Source organism: Geospiza fortis, unplaced genomic scaffold (genome assembly GCF_000277835.1).
Source record: "Geospiza fortis unplaced genomic scaffold, GeoFor_1.0 scaffold1831, whole genome shotgun sequence".
NCBI lineage: Eukaryota > Metazoa > Chordata > Aves > Passeriformes > Thraupidae > Geospiza > Geospiza fortis.
The window spans coordinates 32,610-50,312 of record NW_005054525.1 but is presented as its reverse complement, the minus strand read 5'-3'; the positions used below and the strand labels follow the sequence as shown (position 1 = coordinate 50,312).

Here is a 17,703-nt window from a genome sequence, read left to right as displayed (position 1 = left end):
TCTACCAAACATTACTAAAAACATAACCATATCTCTGCTGCAGTGAGTTCATCAACACATTTTGCACATAGCATTGCCCAGCCCTCCATTCAGTTGGGCTGAATTCAAGCCAGCAGCCTAGCATTTAAGAGTTTTTTTTTGTTCCCTGTTACCAGTATAACCACCAGAAAATTAAGAACAAAACAGAGGAAGTACTAATGATATTAATTATAGTTCTCCCTCCTTTCATATCTCCCCAATGAAGAAATAATAATAAACCCTATCTTTCTAAAATTTACTGAATATAGGTATTTGCGCTTCCATAATGACTCACTGAATCATTTATTTTAAGAGATTGATAATTGATTATTTATATTTCTTCACCTACAGTTATCATCCTGAGGAATTCTTTTATACTGGATGCCCTATCCTGAGAAAGCCTAACATAAGGAAGAAAGATCCTATATTAATTGATCCTCTGATTGATCACTTGGCTTTTCAAAGTTTTATTTGAGTTCATCAGAATAGCAAAGAAATGTTATTGTGAGAGTATACATATTGTTACTGACAGTGACACGTTAGAAAACCATCAAAAACATCAGAAGATAAACCAAATTGTTTTCACTGGTTTATTTCATGAACAGTATATATCAACCTGCTGTGCCAACACTAAAGTATACACTTTCCTTTTTTAGTACAGTTCCTTTAAATACAAAAGTCTTAAGCTTTTGCTTCAACCATCTCATGCTCTGGATTTGTATTAGGGTATAATCTGCAGTAAGAAACTTTTTCATCATTTATTATTTCCTTCTCTCTTTGAATTTAGATTTGGTAGATCAGCTCTTGGCTTTTTCAGCAAGAAGACATTTATGGTAGGCAGCAAACTTATGGCCAAAGTGCTGTGTGGAGTTTTGATTACTCAGGAGACTTACACTCCATTCCTAGTTTTGACAAAGGCTTTCTCAGCACCTTTACATTTGTCAAAGATTTAGCAAAGCTTTGAGCATGTTGGTACTTTATTCACAGCTGAGCACAAAATTCAGAAAGGTTATTCAGATGAAACATGTGCTTTGGGTCATTATTTCCTTTTGGGTTAGCTTCCCCATCAGTAAAATGGGCTATTGGTATAAGCTTCAGTTTTGTACTTCTAGAATGTGAACTTTTCAGATCAGGAATTCTCTCCTTTTTTTTGTACAAGTGTTGAGTAGCTCAGTAAAAAGAGGCCTCTAATTAATCTTGGAAGGTTTGCATATAGACTGCAGTGTTCTGGTTGAGCAAGTAACTTTGATTCTGTCACCATTACCCCACAGACAGTTGTTAAACATTATAGTGAAAATGGAGCATCTTTCCACTAACAGTTCATACATGTGAACAAAATTAGGAGGTGAGGTATGTGCTTCACATTTGGAATTTTATCTATAAGCACAACATGAATTTTCTCATAATGATGAAATTATAGTATTGTTTCTTATTTGGATTACTCTTTAAAACCCTGTCTATTTGTTAACTCTCTATGTAACACTAAAGATAGGTTGCATCACATAACATGTACCAGAAATAAGCATATCCCTACACCTATCTAATAAGTACTTCTAACATACCTTGAAATTGAATCACATCACTCAGCATCAATAGTACTTTAAATATTATATTCTTAAAAGATTATGTTCTGGAGCCTGCATTAGTGGCATTACAGTCTTCTTTTGCTTTCAGTAGATAAAAAAATTGCAACATGAAATGCTTATTTTTCCTGAATTGGTAAGAATGGTAAGGTATTTAAAAAATCACTGATGCAATTGCATGTATGCCTTTTCCCTCACTATCCTAGATGTGTTCTACCATCCCTCTCAAGCTTCAGATTTTATTCTGATCTGATGAGGCACAAGGTCTCTTCTCAGCCTTCTTGGGAAGCAGTGGCTGCATTTACAGTGTCCTGCAAGATGACATTTTCAGATGCTTCTTGAGCCACAATCCTGCCACAGCCCTATGCTGCCAATACGTGTGCCTCGCTAGGCCATGGGGGAAAGCATGTGGCTGTCACCTCCTTAAAAATGCTGTGGCAGAACCAGGGCATCCTTCTCTTCTCATTTACAGGGCTGGCCGTGCTGTCACATCACTTAGTGGAGCCCTTCCAGGAGGAAGGACATATTACACAAGAAATTCACAAGAAATCCTAGATTTAGAGCAACCATGAGTGCATCTTCAACCAAAGCAAAGCTTCCCTCACCCCACAGCCATCACTGAAATGCTGTTCAAGCTGACCATCAGGCTGTGTGAGACTCTGCACATGTCCACACAGTCCTTTGGCCTTCAAAGGCTATTGTCCCCAAATACTGGCTAACTCACACTTCAGTGCTGCCATCCAGTTGCTGGCATCACAACAGGTGTGTGAGCCAAAACCACCCCGTGGCTCACCTTGATGGAGTAAAGCTGCATCAATTTTGATCTAATGGTAGCACAGCCAGCATGTCCCCATAAGAAAACACACAGGTTCATCTTACCTTTACTTGGTTAGATAACATTTATTGGTTCTGCTTTCCAGACCAGGTTCTCCTTAGGCATTCAGATGTATCATGTCTAGATCTACTGCTTGCTTGAACTGCAAACTGAAGAACCAGAGTGCCATGTTTGTTTCCTGGTCAGATAATGCCACTTTACCCTCAAATTCTATTCTCTTCCTCATTAAGATCAGCCAGCTAAGAAATGTTACAGGAAAGGATGTTAGTGACTCTTGGCCCTTGGTTCTTTAAACTTGTGCTGTAGATTGCTCTTATGATGAAGGACTCCCTTACCCATGTCTGTAGAATCATGTCTTTAACAAAAGGGACAAGGTAAATCCTGACTGCTCTTAGTCCTTGGAAGGGAGTGGGAGCTGAGTTCTTGCTACTTGGAGTCAGTGGCTGGGACAGGTGCACAATCCGGTTGTATTGGATACAGTGAACAGATGTTTAAAAAGGATTTGGACAACCTCCAAAGTGAACTTCAGCAAAGGGCCAAGAATTTCAGTGTTGGAAAGACATGCCTGACAAGATTGGAGGCAGGGGATGTATCTCTATTATCCATATGTGATGTTCTGGGGGTGGGAGGGAGGGCTGCTGTGCTGTGCTGAGGCAATGGCTGAACGTGTGATCAGACATCCTCAGGTGTTACTTGGATGCAGCATTCTCTGGTGGAGCTCAGTGTCGCATAGCATCAAATATTTCCAAATACCCAGTGCAAGTGTGGCATAGTTAGCCTGTTGAAACTTAACTTCTTTGAAGCTCCAGATTATATTTTTGTTTTGCTTTTTAAAGTTTTTTACTCTTCACTCCACCGGTCTCTTGGTGAGACATGGGCAGCTGAGACCATGGGTTCCCTTCTGTTTTCAAAAATTCCAATAGCTTGGAGGTCTCTTGATGAGAGGGATTTTCTCTGGCCAACTTTGGGAGGCTTTTAGTTAGTTTCAGGAAAGGGTGGAGAGGAATGACATTTCTGAAGTCATTTCTGATGTCATTTTCTGATGTTTTCCTTATGAAAGTGTCCTCAGTTTGTCAAGTGCTGTCAGATATTAGTAAAAGTCAAATCTTTACATAAATGAGGCAGTGCAGAGCTGTCACAGTATGTGAATTTTCAGAATTTAGGCAGCATTGTAAGACTGAAGAGATAGTGTTCCAATTGGATGCTTTAACCACATAAAGAGCAAGCTAATGTGAATATGGGTCTGTCCATAATGAATAATCATTGCAATTTGACAGCTCCGTGGCTTGGGCTTAAAGATTAGTCAGAGCTCTTTTAGGTATCCTTTTCTCTTTACACCCCTAATTATATCTAATGTGAAAAGATATGAAAAATAAAGTTTATGCAGGTTAAACCCCTCAGCATTACCTTATGTATCTCAGCAAAGATGGAAGGAAATCCCCGACACGGTGGAGAATTTTTTGAATGGCGATCATACCTGTAACTTTATATATGGAAACTCTTAATTTGTGTTGTGCTGCCTTTCCCTTTTACCAGGAAGATTATAAAAAGCTGTGAATCAAGCCTCTAGTTCTCTCCCTCTGTGCAGGCTTAACTCCTCAAAACTTCCTCCTCAAATGTCATTTGAGAACAAATCCTGGCTTGTCTGTGTCTAGCCTTCTTTCTTAACAGCTCCCCTGTTTCCACCCCTGGTTTTCAGATATGCCAAAAATGTTTCCTGCTCAAAAGACCTTGCATGCCGAGTAATTCTTCTTCTCAGCAATGCTTACTTACCAGATGACTCAGTAACTTCCAAAAGCTTCATGCTGCTCTTCCTTCCTCTCATCTTCGCACTGCGTAGATATGCATATGCTTCTGGCATCTGTAAAAACACTGTATCTGCCTAGCACAGTTAGAGCCTCCTCTAAACTCAAAAGCAGAAAAATGTGTGCAGACATTCTTCTCTGGGCACAGAATTTCTCTATGATTTAAAGCACAGGTAAGGCTTGCTTAGAGAAAAGTAAAGAAATCAAAGGAAAGTTGTGGTGCCAGCAAAGATAGAAGTGAGGAAACAAGTTGCAATGTATTTTTCAGAAGCCATTTTTGAAAATACAGGAAGATTGTCAGCAGTTCTTGGATCACAGAGCACCCCAACTTCTGACTTTTTAGGGAAACTGATCCTGAAATCTGAAATGTGACCTCTAGGAAGTAAAGTGGAAAACATTGCCTACAATGCATACAGATTTCCACCAGTTTTGTTTCTTCAGCAGTGTTTGCTGAAGTCTTACCATTAAACAAGTAAATCTGAGAACCAAAACTTGGAGCAGAGCATGTCAGCCAGTTTCTGTTTATGTTAACAGCTGTACAGACATGCACTTTGATGAGTCCTAGTAGTGAGTGTGCATGTGGGTGTTCAGCTAGAATTTGGGGAGAGGATGTTCTTCACACTTGCTGTTCTGTAAGTATTTTCCTGATGAATGTAAAAGAATTTGTATTCCTGCTTTCTAAGCAGGAATTGTATTAGTGACTAGAGTGGTTAACCTGGGTCTTCATGTGGGAGTGATTGGTTCTGGAAGACAAAGCCAGCATGTGAGAGTTTAAGGCACTTATATGTGTATGTAAGACAAGCTGACATTCCACCCAAAGGGGGGGAAAAGTGATTGAAGCCCTTTATCCTGTAGCTTACAAGAACAGAAGAGACATTTCATTCTCATGGTTAACTACATATCAAACAGGTACTCTGATCATGAGAAGTTAAATCAGTGAGGGTAATCAAGCAAAACATACCTCAAAACTTGCCTCTCAGAGAAGGAATGGTAGGTGATGTAAGGTTAGACAATCTTCAGTCGTTCAGACTTCACTCAGGAGCAGTTTACATACTGTGGCCCTTTTGAAAGCTGAAGATGTAGAGTGACTGAGCCAAGTTAGTAAGTAGTTCCAACAATTACCAAAAAACTGCAGTAACTCCTGTTCCTGAGCAATTTGGAGTAAATCAGTATGGATGTCAATGAACTGTTGGTAACATATACCCCTGCCTGCATTTTAGCAAGGCAGTATACTCTGACATCCCAGTGCAATAGTTTCACTGTGAACTTTGTTTTGACCTTAATATTTCTGTTACACTATTTTTCAGGCCCTGATTATATCAAACAAAAATTTCAAGAAGGAATGGATGCAAAAGAAAAATCTGAAGAAAAAGGTCAGGAGAAACCACCCTCCCCAAAAGAGTCACCTCACTTTTATCGAAAAGGTACTACACCCCCTCGAACCCCAGAAGCAAGCCCAAGAAATAGTCCTCCTCTCTCTTCTGAGACTTCTCCTTCAAAACAGCTGAAAAGGCAAAGCTCCACTTCTGGGGCAAGACTCAGTCAAGAGAAAAAGCTTTTAGCAACTGAGAATATAACACCCACAACTAACAAGCCTTTATATTCAAAAGCACCAGTGAAGGAGGAAGCAGCTGGGAAACACCAGCCAAAGTTCTCAGCCCAGCACAATGCCAGCAGCACAGAGAATGGGGAGCTGCATGGTCACTACCATGGCTATTATGTAAAAACGAATCCAACAGCGCTTCCACAGGAGCTCAGGGAAGAAGATGAGTATGCCAACCCTTCACCATCAACACTTGCACGGATACCACCCTCTCAGAAGCCAAGTCCTGCTAGATCTGGGGGTAAGCCAGATGCCAAAGAAAACAAGCCTGAAATAAAAATTAAGAAACCAGAATTTGCTGCACCAAAGAACCCAGCTAATAATGAATCCCATTCAGCAATGGAGAAAGAAGTAGGAAACAGTTCGGTAAGTACTACAAGAAACATTTTCACTTTCACTGCCCTTGTGCCTCCAAGTGCTGACCTTTGCAATCTAAGCACTGTCAAATCTTCATCTAGATACAGTCTGCTAGCTAACACACACTTCACCTGGAGTGAGGAAGAAATATTCCAGCCTGGAATGAGCAAAGGAGTTTTTAAAATACCCTTTCAGATCAGTGTGACTCTTAATTTCATTATTATTTAAAAATAATAAAATTATAAATAGCTACGCAGAAAAGGAGCGATGACTAATAGCATTTCTTTTTCATGTTAAAAGAAAAGCCAGGGTATGAAATTCAGAATCTCTGATCATGTTTCTGTGATTTTTGGGCCAAGAGAAACTCAGGAAAGCATTAGCTTTGCATACTAAAGTTAGCCTTTAGTGAATGAAGAGTTCTAGATAATAGTCATAGTGTTTCTCTTTTATAAGCATTGTTTCTTTGAGTCATTTTTGGTGCTACTCTACAGAACAAACAGTGTGTCATTATTGATGGGATAAACAGAATGACCCATCTAAAGTGATCCAGATAGCCTAGTACCAATTGCATGCAAAACACTTCAATAATTGACATCAGACTTCATTAATAATAAATCCAGATAATAAAGAGGGGGAGTAATTTCCCACCAACATGAATTGGAAGTGATCTTGTCAAACAAGTTTGGCATCTTCAGGTGTGGCAGAAGAATCATCGTCTCAATCAAGAAGGTCACTTGATTTGCTTTTACATGGTCATGTATTCTGACAGGGAAAACAGAGTAATGCAAAGGCTAAATGTCGCATTAAAAGAATTTTTTTTAAACTGACTGATGGTTCTCAAAAAGTAATTAGAAAACTATCCATTATTTGATATTATTCTGGTGAGGTCATTCTTACATTAATTCTGTTACTCTGATCACATTCTTGTAAATGACATACAAGAGGGCGTGAGAATATTGTCCATGAAGTTTATAGAAGACACAGAGACCAGGAGAGTGGTCTATAATGAAGGCAAATACAAGCTCATGCAAATCAAACGCTGGGAAGGCTGAAACTATAATTATCCATGGCAGCACAGCAAAATATAATATTGTATATGAAAGACAATTTATAGGGCCTTGCACTGCAGGATCAGAACTGGAAAAGGTTGGTGGATCAGGAGCAAGAGAGGCAACTGAACATGAGCTCCCAGTCTGCTGCTGTTGTTCAGAGATGCTAATATAATCCTTAGATTTATCAACAGAAAAGATTAAGCAAGAGTACATGGGAGTCTGTTCTATCTGCTTTTGGCACAGGTGCAACCACTTCTGGGATAAAATAGTGTCTGTAAATCAGGGATTTAAAATGAAAAAAAACCTTGAGGGGAAGTCACACAAAATGCTGCAAGAATGATTAAAACGTGTCTTACAATGAAAAATTCAAGGCACAAAAAACCCCTGATGTACTAAATCACTTTCTGTAAGTGTGTTTTGTAAAACAGTTTCCCAGGCTAACAAGCAAATGTGTCAGAAGATCCAACAGCTAGAAAGATTCAGATAAAAGTCTTGTTTTAAGTTGATTTTAAGGGTCTTGATTAAATGTGCCATCAGTTTTCAGATGCCAGGGTTTTGGAGTCATCACTGAGTGGTTTGATAATGAGCATTTTGCCAAGATGATATTCTCTAGTTCTGCTGGAAGCTTTTATTCTGTTTTGTGCGGATCAAAGTAAATGTTCACAGAGGTTTTGTAATCTGCAAATCTGTATTACAGCTGATATCAGCCCTTTAACCTTTCAAATCTCACAGATATTACTCCTATATAGGGTAACACAAAGCTGACAGGCTTGTAAATGTTGAGTGAGCATGTACAATTTTTAAGCTGAATTGGAATTGTTTTTTAGCTCTGGTGAAAGTAAGTCACTAGAAATAGTTCTTATTTTTCCTTTATTCCAAATAGTATTTTGGAGCTGAGGGAGGCTTCATCTTAACAAGTAAGCTATCTGAACAGCAGTTTATTGACCTTCTAGAATAATCAGGATGAGGACCATGAACCTACAGCCTGTTATCACAAAAGGTGTAAAAATGATGAGATATTGTGCATTAGCTACTGTTTGTTCACTGATACTGCAGTGGTATCTGGGAACTCCACTCTAAGTCACTCTACTTCACTTGTAGCATCCTAATTGCATTATTCTCATTGCCAGCATTCCAGTATGGAAAGAAGGTAGATTTTAGGAATTCATTTTTACTGTAACAGTATCTTAAGATGTACGTAGATGTATGTGGGTGTTTTTCAAAGATTCTAGTCTTCTATATGTGTTTGTAAATTTGCCCTTATAGACTAAATTTCCTACATGCTTATTTCTTCAAAATGCTGAGAGTAAAAATGCTAAACTGATCAAAGCAAAAAAGAGTGGCCTACTGGCCCAGCAGTCTGAGGGAGAAACAGTACAGAATGACTATTAACTTTGCTGGAGACTTTTCGTTTTCAGCATCACCTTTCAGCTTCAGAAAAACAGCAGCCTGTTCTGCAGGGCTCCTGGACTGAGCTCAACAGTGTGTTGGAATTAAGCAGTGACTAAGTTAAGAGAGCACAGTTACTGAGGAGAAGCCAGATTCATGGAATCATAGAATAGTTTGGGTTGGAAGGGACCTTGAAAGATCATCTAGCTTCACAACTCTGCTGCCATGGGCAGGGACACCTTCTACTCTACCACGTTGTTCAGAGCCCCATCCAGCCTTGTCTTGAACATTTTCAGGGATGTTTCTCTGGGCAACCTGTGCCAGTGTTTCACCACCATCACAGTAAAGAATTTCTTCATAATATTTAATCTAAACTTAATCTTTTCTAGTTTAAATCCCCTTTCCCTCTTCCTAATTAATGTACTTCTCCTTATCCCAGATGTTTCTGAATATTGAGAGACTTCAGAATCCTAGAGCTGCATTGGGGAATTATTTTATTTCAGTAAGAAACTGTAATTGCTTTTTAGTCATTCTGACACATGATTTTGTTATGCTTTGAAAGTAAGTCTGCCTTAGATCCTCCATAAAAGTTCTAAAATATATTTGTTGAGGAATATAAAGAGAAAAGAACTCTCACTCTCATGAAAAGAGAATGATAAAACATGGTTTTGGAATGCAAAAAAATGAATCTATTAACATTTATCAAGCACTTTTGTTAGATTATCTGAAAGTGCTGTATAAAATTGTGCTGTGCTTTTTCCAGGTTTCCAATGCTAATGCATTAAGAGCACAGATACAGAAGGGAAGATTTTCAGTTCTTCCTTCTCTGTGTCTAAATCAAAGCCGTTTCTCATACCTGAATGAAACTTCAGCTTTCATTTGGATTAAGAACTTTAAATGACTTTATTTGCAGCAAAGCTTGTAGCAGCTTGTTTTAGTTTTCAAATTCGTGTTTCATATTTTTTGTGATTGTTACATCCTCAAGAATGTCTTTGAGTATCATCTGTGCAGTAAGTTAGTTATAGGAACAGTCTTGATTCTCTAGATATCTCCATTTCTGGCATTATACTTGAAAAATATCAGCACATACTTCTTATGCCACACATTTAAGTGTGTTTCTCTGTTTACTCATTCCCTGATATTCAAAAATCAAAGTTTGAAATTATTCCAGAACTCATAAGAGTCACAGTTTTATCAAAGTGAAACCCTGCATAAAGCACTATGGCAAAGTCACCTGTCATTTCTGAGAGATAAATCACCCCTCTTTCACTGAGAATGACGCTCTTTCACATTACCTTACATTTAGCAGAGTGTGAAATGTTCACAGAGACCCTTGACCACAAACCAGTGTTGTTTCTGACTGGTCATTAGCAGCCTCTAGCCCCAGTTTCAGCTTACACACTGCTGTCCCACCTTGAATATGAGCTGATTGCAGATTCTCTTGGATTTAAGTGAAAAATAGGATTGAATTTCACAAAACACTATTGTAGTGTACATTCATGAATACACTTTTTATTTTGCCTGATACGTGTCCATGTGCTGCCCTAGGACAAATAACAAGCCTGGCCTCAAGTGTTTTACTAAACTGTAATTTTTTTTTTCATTTGGCAGGTAAAGATTTTTAAACAGACAGTGTTTAGCCTGGTTTTTACCTGAATGTTACCCAGTTATTCTACTCCCATCTTTTTGTTCACCTACCATCCATTTAGTAAGGGCTGTAAATACCATGATGTTTGAAAAATAGATCAGTATTTGCCTGATCCAAAAAAAAAAACTCTGAGCAAGAACTTTAGGCTAAATTTAATGAACATTCCTAATGCAATGGAATTACAAGCCTAGTCTTTTATTTCCTGGCACTACATTTTAGGAAAATAATTTTCTTTCTTCCCCAAATGAAAACTAATCATATGGTTGCATTTTGAACTACATAAATGTCTAACTTACAAGAAGCTGAAAGGGTAAATTCAAGCAGGACTGAAGGTTTTCTACTGCAGCTTCTTTAGTGCACCTGTTCTAGTCACTCTAGGACTGTTCAAACTAATTTTGGCTTTTGCTATTTTTAGCCCTTGTGGGACACTAAAGTCTTACTTGTAGTATTTGTCTTAAAGCATTAAATGCTTATTTCAAAGGTGTCTCCAAAACCGGTGGTAGTTCATTGCATAATACCTGTGTGCTTCATAAGTGTTGTTTGATCATGTTTTAGTGTATCAGGAAATCCTGCTTTGGGCTGAAAGGTATAGTTATCAGAAGGTGAAATATAATGCACATAGCAGGCCAAAGAATATGAGCTTTACTTCTTTGTATAAAGAGATAATCTTTATGATATTTCATTATCATAAAGAGATAACATATTTTTCTATGATCTTCATGTGAACTCAACAGGCCAGTTCTTAAGGTGTCACTTGCTTCTGTTTTGCAGATGGTTCTTGATTCAGAGCATAGCCCCTGAGGTTTTTAGCCTAATTTTTCTAATTTTGTTGTAGTGAGATTGTTACACCTAACCTAACTGACAGATGCATCAAAAGAGAAGTCACTTTCCCCTCCAACAAGCTTAATTACCTGAGACTGTGCACTAATGACACTGAGCTGCCATTAGAGCTGCAGTGCCAATTTGGCAATCAGCAAAAATCTGTCTTGCACCTACCAGGATGCTGTTCCATAATGTATTTCAGGTAATTAACAAGTGCTTGGCTCCTCTGAAGACTTGTTAGGTTTCAATTTTTTTTTTCAGTGTCAGTAAATCAATATGATTTTCATCGATGTTATTTTCAAATATGCAAAGTACTAGATGGCCAAATCCTGAAAAATTTTAATGGTACTTGGCAACGATCTTTACAGTTCCTTGCAATTCCTGGAGCAGTATAACTGTAAAATCTTCAGGTGGCGTTCCAGCCTATAAAGGGACCATTGACCTGATTTGAATCACATGGGCAATCCCTATTAGAATCATAGGATTATGGAACCATAGAGTGTTTGGCTTGGAAGGGGTATTTAAAGCTGTCTGGTTCCAACCCCTGTGCCATGGGCACAGACACCTTCCACTAGACCAGGTTGCTCAAAACCCCGTCCAGCACTTCCAGTCATGGGGCAACCACAGCTTCTCTGGGCAACCTGTTCCAGTGCCTAACGCCAGAAAGAAAGGTGTTGAACTGACATCTTAGTGGAAATGAATAGTGTAATGAAATCCCATTTCTGTAGAGAGCAAGGCTGCTCACAGTGCTGTGGTAACCATGTCTGGAGCTGTGCTTTGTTTTATGCCTGTTCTCTGCCCCCGAACGTCTCGTATGCTTTGGCACATGGTGAGTCACTTCCACTAAGGAGGAAGGAACATGGTTCCACTTCTGTTCTGTGACCTGATGGTTGAAACATATCACTGGTAAGTGGGAGCTTGTTATTCAAAATCACTTGGAGTAAGGTGTCATTAAACCTGGTCTTCAATTTCCTGGTGAATATTTTAAACATTCCACCATTAAGCAAAATGTGGGTGCTACTGCCAATCCCATTACCCCTATGGCATAATTTAATTGGCATTCTGATAATCTCAGTCACTGTTTGAACTTGAACCTGTTCTTCTCAGCATGTGAACAGACACCTCTGTGTTGATGCAAAGGGAATGTGATGGCTGTTATGGGTAGAGGTGCTGATGAGGTTTAGGCTCACAAGAGATTTAAGCAGTATCTGACATAATGTGTTTTGTGACTTACTGAACATCTGGCCTGCCATCTAAACCATTGTGTAAAGCTGTGTTCTGACTGGAGGTGTTCAATGAGACTGTTTCAGGAGACCATGTGATATAATAATGACACAAGTACTATTCCATAGCTTCCCACTTACACTGTTGCAGCAAATTACTAACAGTAAGTTCTTACATGTTAGCATTCCAGAAATTATATAGTTGATGTTAGCATTATGTAGTTATGAAGCATAATGAACTTCTCCGAGGCATGCCTCATGTGAAAAGTGAAAACACTGTATCATTTCTCGTTCAATATATACCTTCTTCTGCAAGCCAGTGATTCTTCTGTAGCTCACAAGACAGTTTTCTGCTCAGATTTTCTAGTGGGCTTCATGATTTGTGATTTAGGAAAGTATTGTCTAAATGAAAAGTTTCTGCTTACAGTGCAACTGTAAAATAAAAGAGTATTAAAATCTTTGTAAAATCATGATGTAATAAACCAAATATGTTAAGGGCAGAAGAGAATTGAGTATTTTCATCTGTTGGGACATATTTTCAAGTTGATCATTAGAAAGCATCCATTAAAAAAATAAAAAATATTCAAAATTGCTAAAAGTAATTAAAAAACATTCTCTGGCTTCACAGAAATATTAAAATGGTGTAATGATTTAAACTTTCTAACTAATTTTAGCTCTAGCTAGGAATGGAAGGAGTTTTTTGACTTTTCAATTGTTCAATGCATAAGTCTTTAAGAGAAGTGTCTGAGTAAATCCAAACAAGTTTAATTTTGCAGCTGCAAAGTGCATTTTAATCTGTAATGGAAACAGGTTTCTTAGTGCAATGGTAAGTAAATTTTCTTTTCTATTTGGGTTATCAAAGAAGTGTATTCTTTTTATAAAGCCTCTTTGTTATGTCTGTTTTAAAATGGATTGGAACTGAAAAAGGAACCCTCTGTAAGGATGAAAAGCAGAACTCTGGCTTTCCTAAAGTAGTTCACATTCTTTGGTTTGCTTTATTTTAAACTGACTTTTTTCTTTTGTGTTGATGGGTTTGTTTTCATTTGTTGATGCAGTTGTATTAATCTCAGTGTGATTAAGAACAGAGAAGTAATGTACTCTCACCTGTATTTATCCAGCTCATTTTCACACAGGTGATATTTATCTTACCTGAATATCAAGGGTAGTGGCTGTGTTTCAGCAGTAGGGTCTGTTTCCTTCACAGTCAGGTCAAAACCTATAGAAATTGTGAAGTCAGCTCTTGTTCATTGCTGTGCCTGTGTGGGAGGTTGCATTAATTCTAATATCTTTATTTTATTTTCAGGGCCCTAACTCAGTCATGATCGCCCTGGTAATGCTGTTGAATATTGGTTTAGCCATTCTTTTTGTCCATTTTCTAACTTGATTGGAATTAGGAAAGGTAAGAAAGGTCTCACTTTCATATAAAATATCCGTATCCACCCCACCTTAAATAATAAATATTTAATTTCTTCACATACTTTTAATGTTTCCCACTTTAATTTTAGCTATGCCTGAATGTAATTCAACATAGTTATTTAATATTGTAACTGTTTTGACCCTTCAGTGAAGTCATGACAACTAGTGGTGTTAGCCCACAGTTCTCTGCAGTTGTGTCATCAGCCTTTTAAATGGCACCTGTCATACTCAGACACAGGGAAGGAGGCTTGGAATTAGGATGGGACGCAAGAGAGATGAAACTTGGAAAATTCAGCCAGGGGCCCAGATCAGTTTCTCTGCTGATGGCTCGTGGCTTTGGGGTCCTCTGAAAGCTGAAGCAAGCAGCCATGTTGGAAAACAAACAAAATAATCTGCTGAAGCAGCCCCGCCAGTGAAGCGCGTTGGCTTGTCCATCTGTTCCAGCAGAGTGTGACTAAAGTGGAAATGTACGGAGCTGCACTTTTTGTTGATGGAAGTTAACAGCTGCCTTACTATTTTACCGTCTGATGTTTTTAGTGGGGAGATGGGAAAACGACTGCCAGAGGAATGTGGTCAGAGGATTCTGTTGCTGTGGAAGTGATTCCAGCGTTCACTCCTATCTCATTAGAAGAAATAGTTAGCAACATCAGTCACCAGTCTTATTCCATTACCTGCTGCTTTTAACATCTCCTGCAGTGTTCTGGGAGATCGAATTTCATTTGCCTGTGCATGATTCTGTTCATTTGTTGTTTATGAAATTTGATGTATAGCCATAAGTAGTGTTTAGTCCAACCTGGAGAAAGTTACCAGTTCTGCCTAGCAGCCGAAGCCGAAAATCAAATATCTTTTCCTAGTCCAGGGATAAAATTCTTAAATTCATTCTCTTAAACCTGAAGAGTCATTTTGCATGAAGGTTCAGTAAATAATACAGCATTACTGCTAAACTTAAAGATACTGCTATCTTCCTTGAAATGCTCAAATACTTATGCAAATACCAAGCAAAATTTTTCGTAATCAAAAAAAAAATTTTACATTGGTAGAAGTACATTCTAAACAGGATATAGAATATCAAAATAACCCAAGAAAGGTGAGATTTAGGGTTTGCATGTTGACTTTTTCTTTTTTTCTTAATTTTGGTGCTGTGGTAATTGGTAATTTGAATTATTATGTTGCAACACGGAGGTATTTTGACAGCAGTTAAAGTCTTGTCTGGGTGCACATTAATGCCAATGACAGTTAGCTAATGCTCATAATAAATAATAACTTTAAAAGTGCTAGATTTGTGTTGAATACATTCAGGTAGAGCATTTAAAAACGTTAAGTGATTGTTTATCAATTTGATGCCTTCAGTGTCTTTAAAGTCCATTTATAATTTTACCTCAGCATTAAAAAAGCCTCAAAATTTTTCATTTGGAAAGTTTGTCTTAAGTAGTTTCATAGCCCTTTGTTCAAACGACGTGATCACGTTTCTTTTTATTTGCCATTATACTGTGATTATTGTACCCTATATTAATGAAATGCATGCTTATTTATTGAAGATATGTGGTGTGATCATTTGGCAAGCAAACATTTTAATTTAAAGCTGCAAAAAGCAAAGGGCTTGTATTACAGTTTATTTTATCTCTGTTAGAGAATCTTTCATACAGTATAGTTTTTGAACCTGTTTGTAAACTTTCTAAGTTTTTGCATGGTTTAATGGGCAACATTCTTACAAAATACATTAGGTATTTTTTGATGCCGCCTAGTAAAGTACCGTAGGTATGGACTGAATGTTGTGCAGCGAAGCAGCTCCAAGCAGGGCAGTAACACCGTGGTGTTTTTTACAGAAGTATGTTGAGAATCCTGTGTTTTGGCCAGTGTGGATAAAGAAGAAAGCAGAAAGAGAGCAAATGAAAATAAAACTTGTATATTTATTTTTAAAGAAAATAAAACAGCAAAGTTTAAATTGTGTTTTAAATTTAGGAAAGTAATTTTTAAATAAGAACAAAATTTTAAAAGTTACTGTGTAAGCCTTGAATTAATGGATGAAATGTTCCATCCCACTGTTAAATCACCCCCTGTCTCCTTACGTGGAGAGGTAATTTTGTAACTGACATATTTAATTCCTATTAAATGTTTATTTAAAATACTTTATGCTCTGGAAATAATGGGTAACAAAGCTTATGAAAAATGTTTATAAATTTAAGTAAGCATGTTAGTACCATTTATAAATATGTATGATTTATAAGCTTTTTTAAAACAAAGCTCAAACAAATTGTTGGTATTTTTCTAAAACGTGCACAGTTGTATTTTACATGAAAGGCTATTTATAATTGGTTGTTATACTGTACACTACATTTTGGACAGCACAATGAAGCCTGCCAATGTACTTAAAAATGTCATTTTGTCTATTTAAATTTATTTGCTGTCAAAGAATGAACTCTTTATCTATGAGTTTCTCTATTTATAATTCTTGACCCAAAATGTACAATGTACAGTTTTCACAACTGTATTTGCTCTAATAAAAATAAGTTGGTTATTAATAGAGTTTCAGACTACTTTTTCCTGTTTATGAATTACTTTGTTCACTCTTTGGAAGCAATTTTTTCTAACTAATCAAATAAACAGGAGTGAAGCAGGAAAATGGGTGAAATTCTAGTCCCTTTGATATAATTGTGAGTTACTGTTTTCAACAAAAGTGATTCTGGGAAACAATGAAAAATAAATTAAAACAAAAAAGTCAAGCTTCCCTTTGTGTCTTCTTTTCTCTTCCAATACCGGATTTTATGTCTTTATATATGTAGTATCTTAAATACACTCCCACTACAAGATGGTTTGATCAATTTTGTTTTAATTTGTGAGTGACTGGTCCATTAACAGCTGCTCTTGTGGGGGAATTAATTTTTTTGGGCCTCACTGCTTCTCAGGATCTTCATAGGTTCAAAATTAACATGGAGTTTGCGAGCCAGTATTTGCACAGAGAAAATTTGCCCTTTATCTTAAAAACCACAATATTTGCTGAGCTACTCAATCAGCTGCAAATTTTATTTTCCATTATTCCAGTTCATACTAGTAGCCAGCTGTACTGAAATCCTAATGTTTAGTTGAAGAGGAGAGCAATTTTTATTAGTAGATCCAATTTAATGGAAGTATATTTTTAGGAAGTAATCATTACTGTCCTGTTCTTTAAAATAATTCTACGAGCATGAAGGTTACCTTTAAGAATTTTTATTTTCTGCAGAATACCTGCTCCCTAAAGAAAATCTTTGGCTCTTTAAGGAGAGAAAAAATGCATTCTCAAGAAAAATTAACAGAAATAACTTTAATGCCAAAAACTTTTCAAGTCAACTTCAGTGAGATGATTCTTCTCTGACATTTGTGATCCACAGTGTATATGTTCAGAAATGAAAGTAAAGTGTCCATTAAATATTTCTTAAGGTGTATGAACATGATAATATACTCAGGCATATAAAAATCTGAACAGCAACAAGCAAAAGATGTGCACAGAAACAGAAGAAGAAAGCTCTCATAATTTTCAAGTCATTTCCCATCTGAGATGTTTTTACCAGTGGTTTATGTTACAAATGCTGTTTTGCAGTCACACCTCTGCTGTGCCTTAAGAAAGCAAACCCATGGACACACAGTACAACTTAATGCTTCAACATTTGCTCCAGCATGAAAATTTCACCCCACTTCCAGCAAGAAGAGCTTTTCTTAGGCAAAGTAATTTCTCCTGGCACAGTTGTGTGTTTGCCCACAGGTGCCAGTAAGCAGTGAGCTCTGTCACCCTCGAATCTGAGGCCTGGCTTCTTGGACAGCTCCATTTATCTGGTTAAACCATATGTACAGTGCACACAGCAAGTGAGCAAGGCTGAGGTGCCAGTGGCTGAAGGAAAAAAGAGAACCTGTCATAGCTTTTAGGGCCTTTCATTACTTAGTGTGTATATGTATATACATATATATATGTATTAGT

General features: G+C 37.5%; 1 protein-coding gene across 1 annotated transcript in view; it reads left to right on the top strand.

The window, feature by feature from the left end:
- The window catches only part of LOC102031355 (junctophilin-1), an 81,465-nt gene extending 64,991 nt beyond the window's left edge, over positions 1-16,474 (top strand). The window contains 3 exon segments of the mRNA XM_014310404.2: positions 5,549-6,210; positions 13,639-13,734; positions 13,900-16,474. Coding sequence (XP_014165879.2) covers positions 5,549-6,210; positions 13,639-13,719 — 743 coding nt within the window. The 3' untranslated portion in view covers positions 13,720-13,734; positions 13,900-16,474.
- The last annotated feature ends 1,229 nt before the right edge of the window (positions 16,475-17,703 follow it).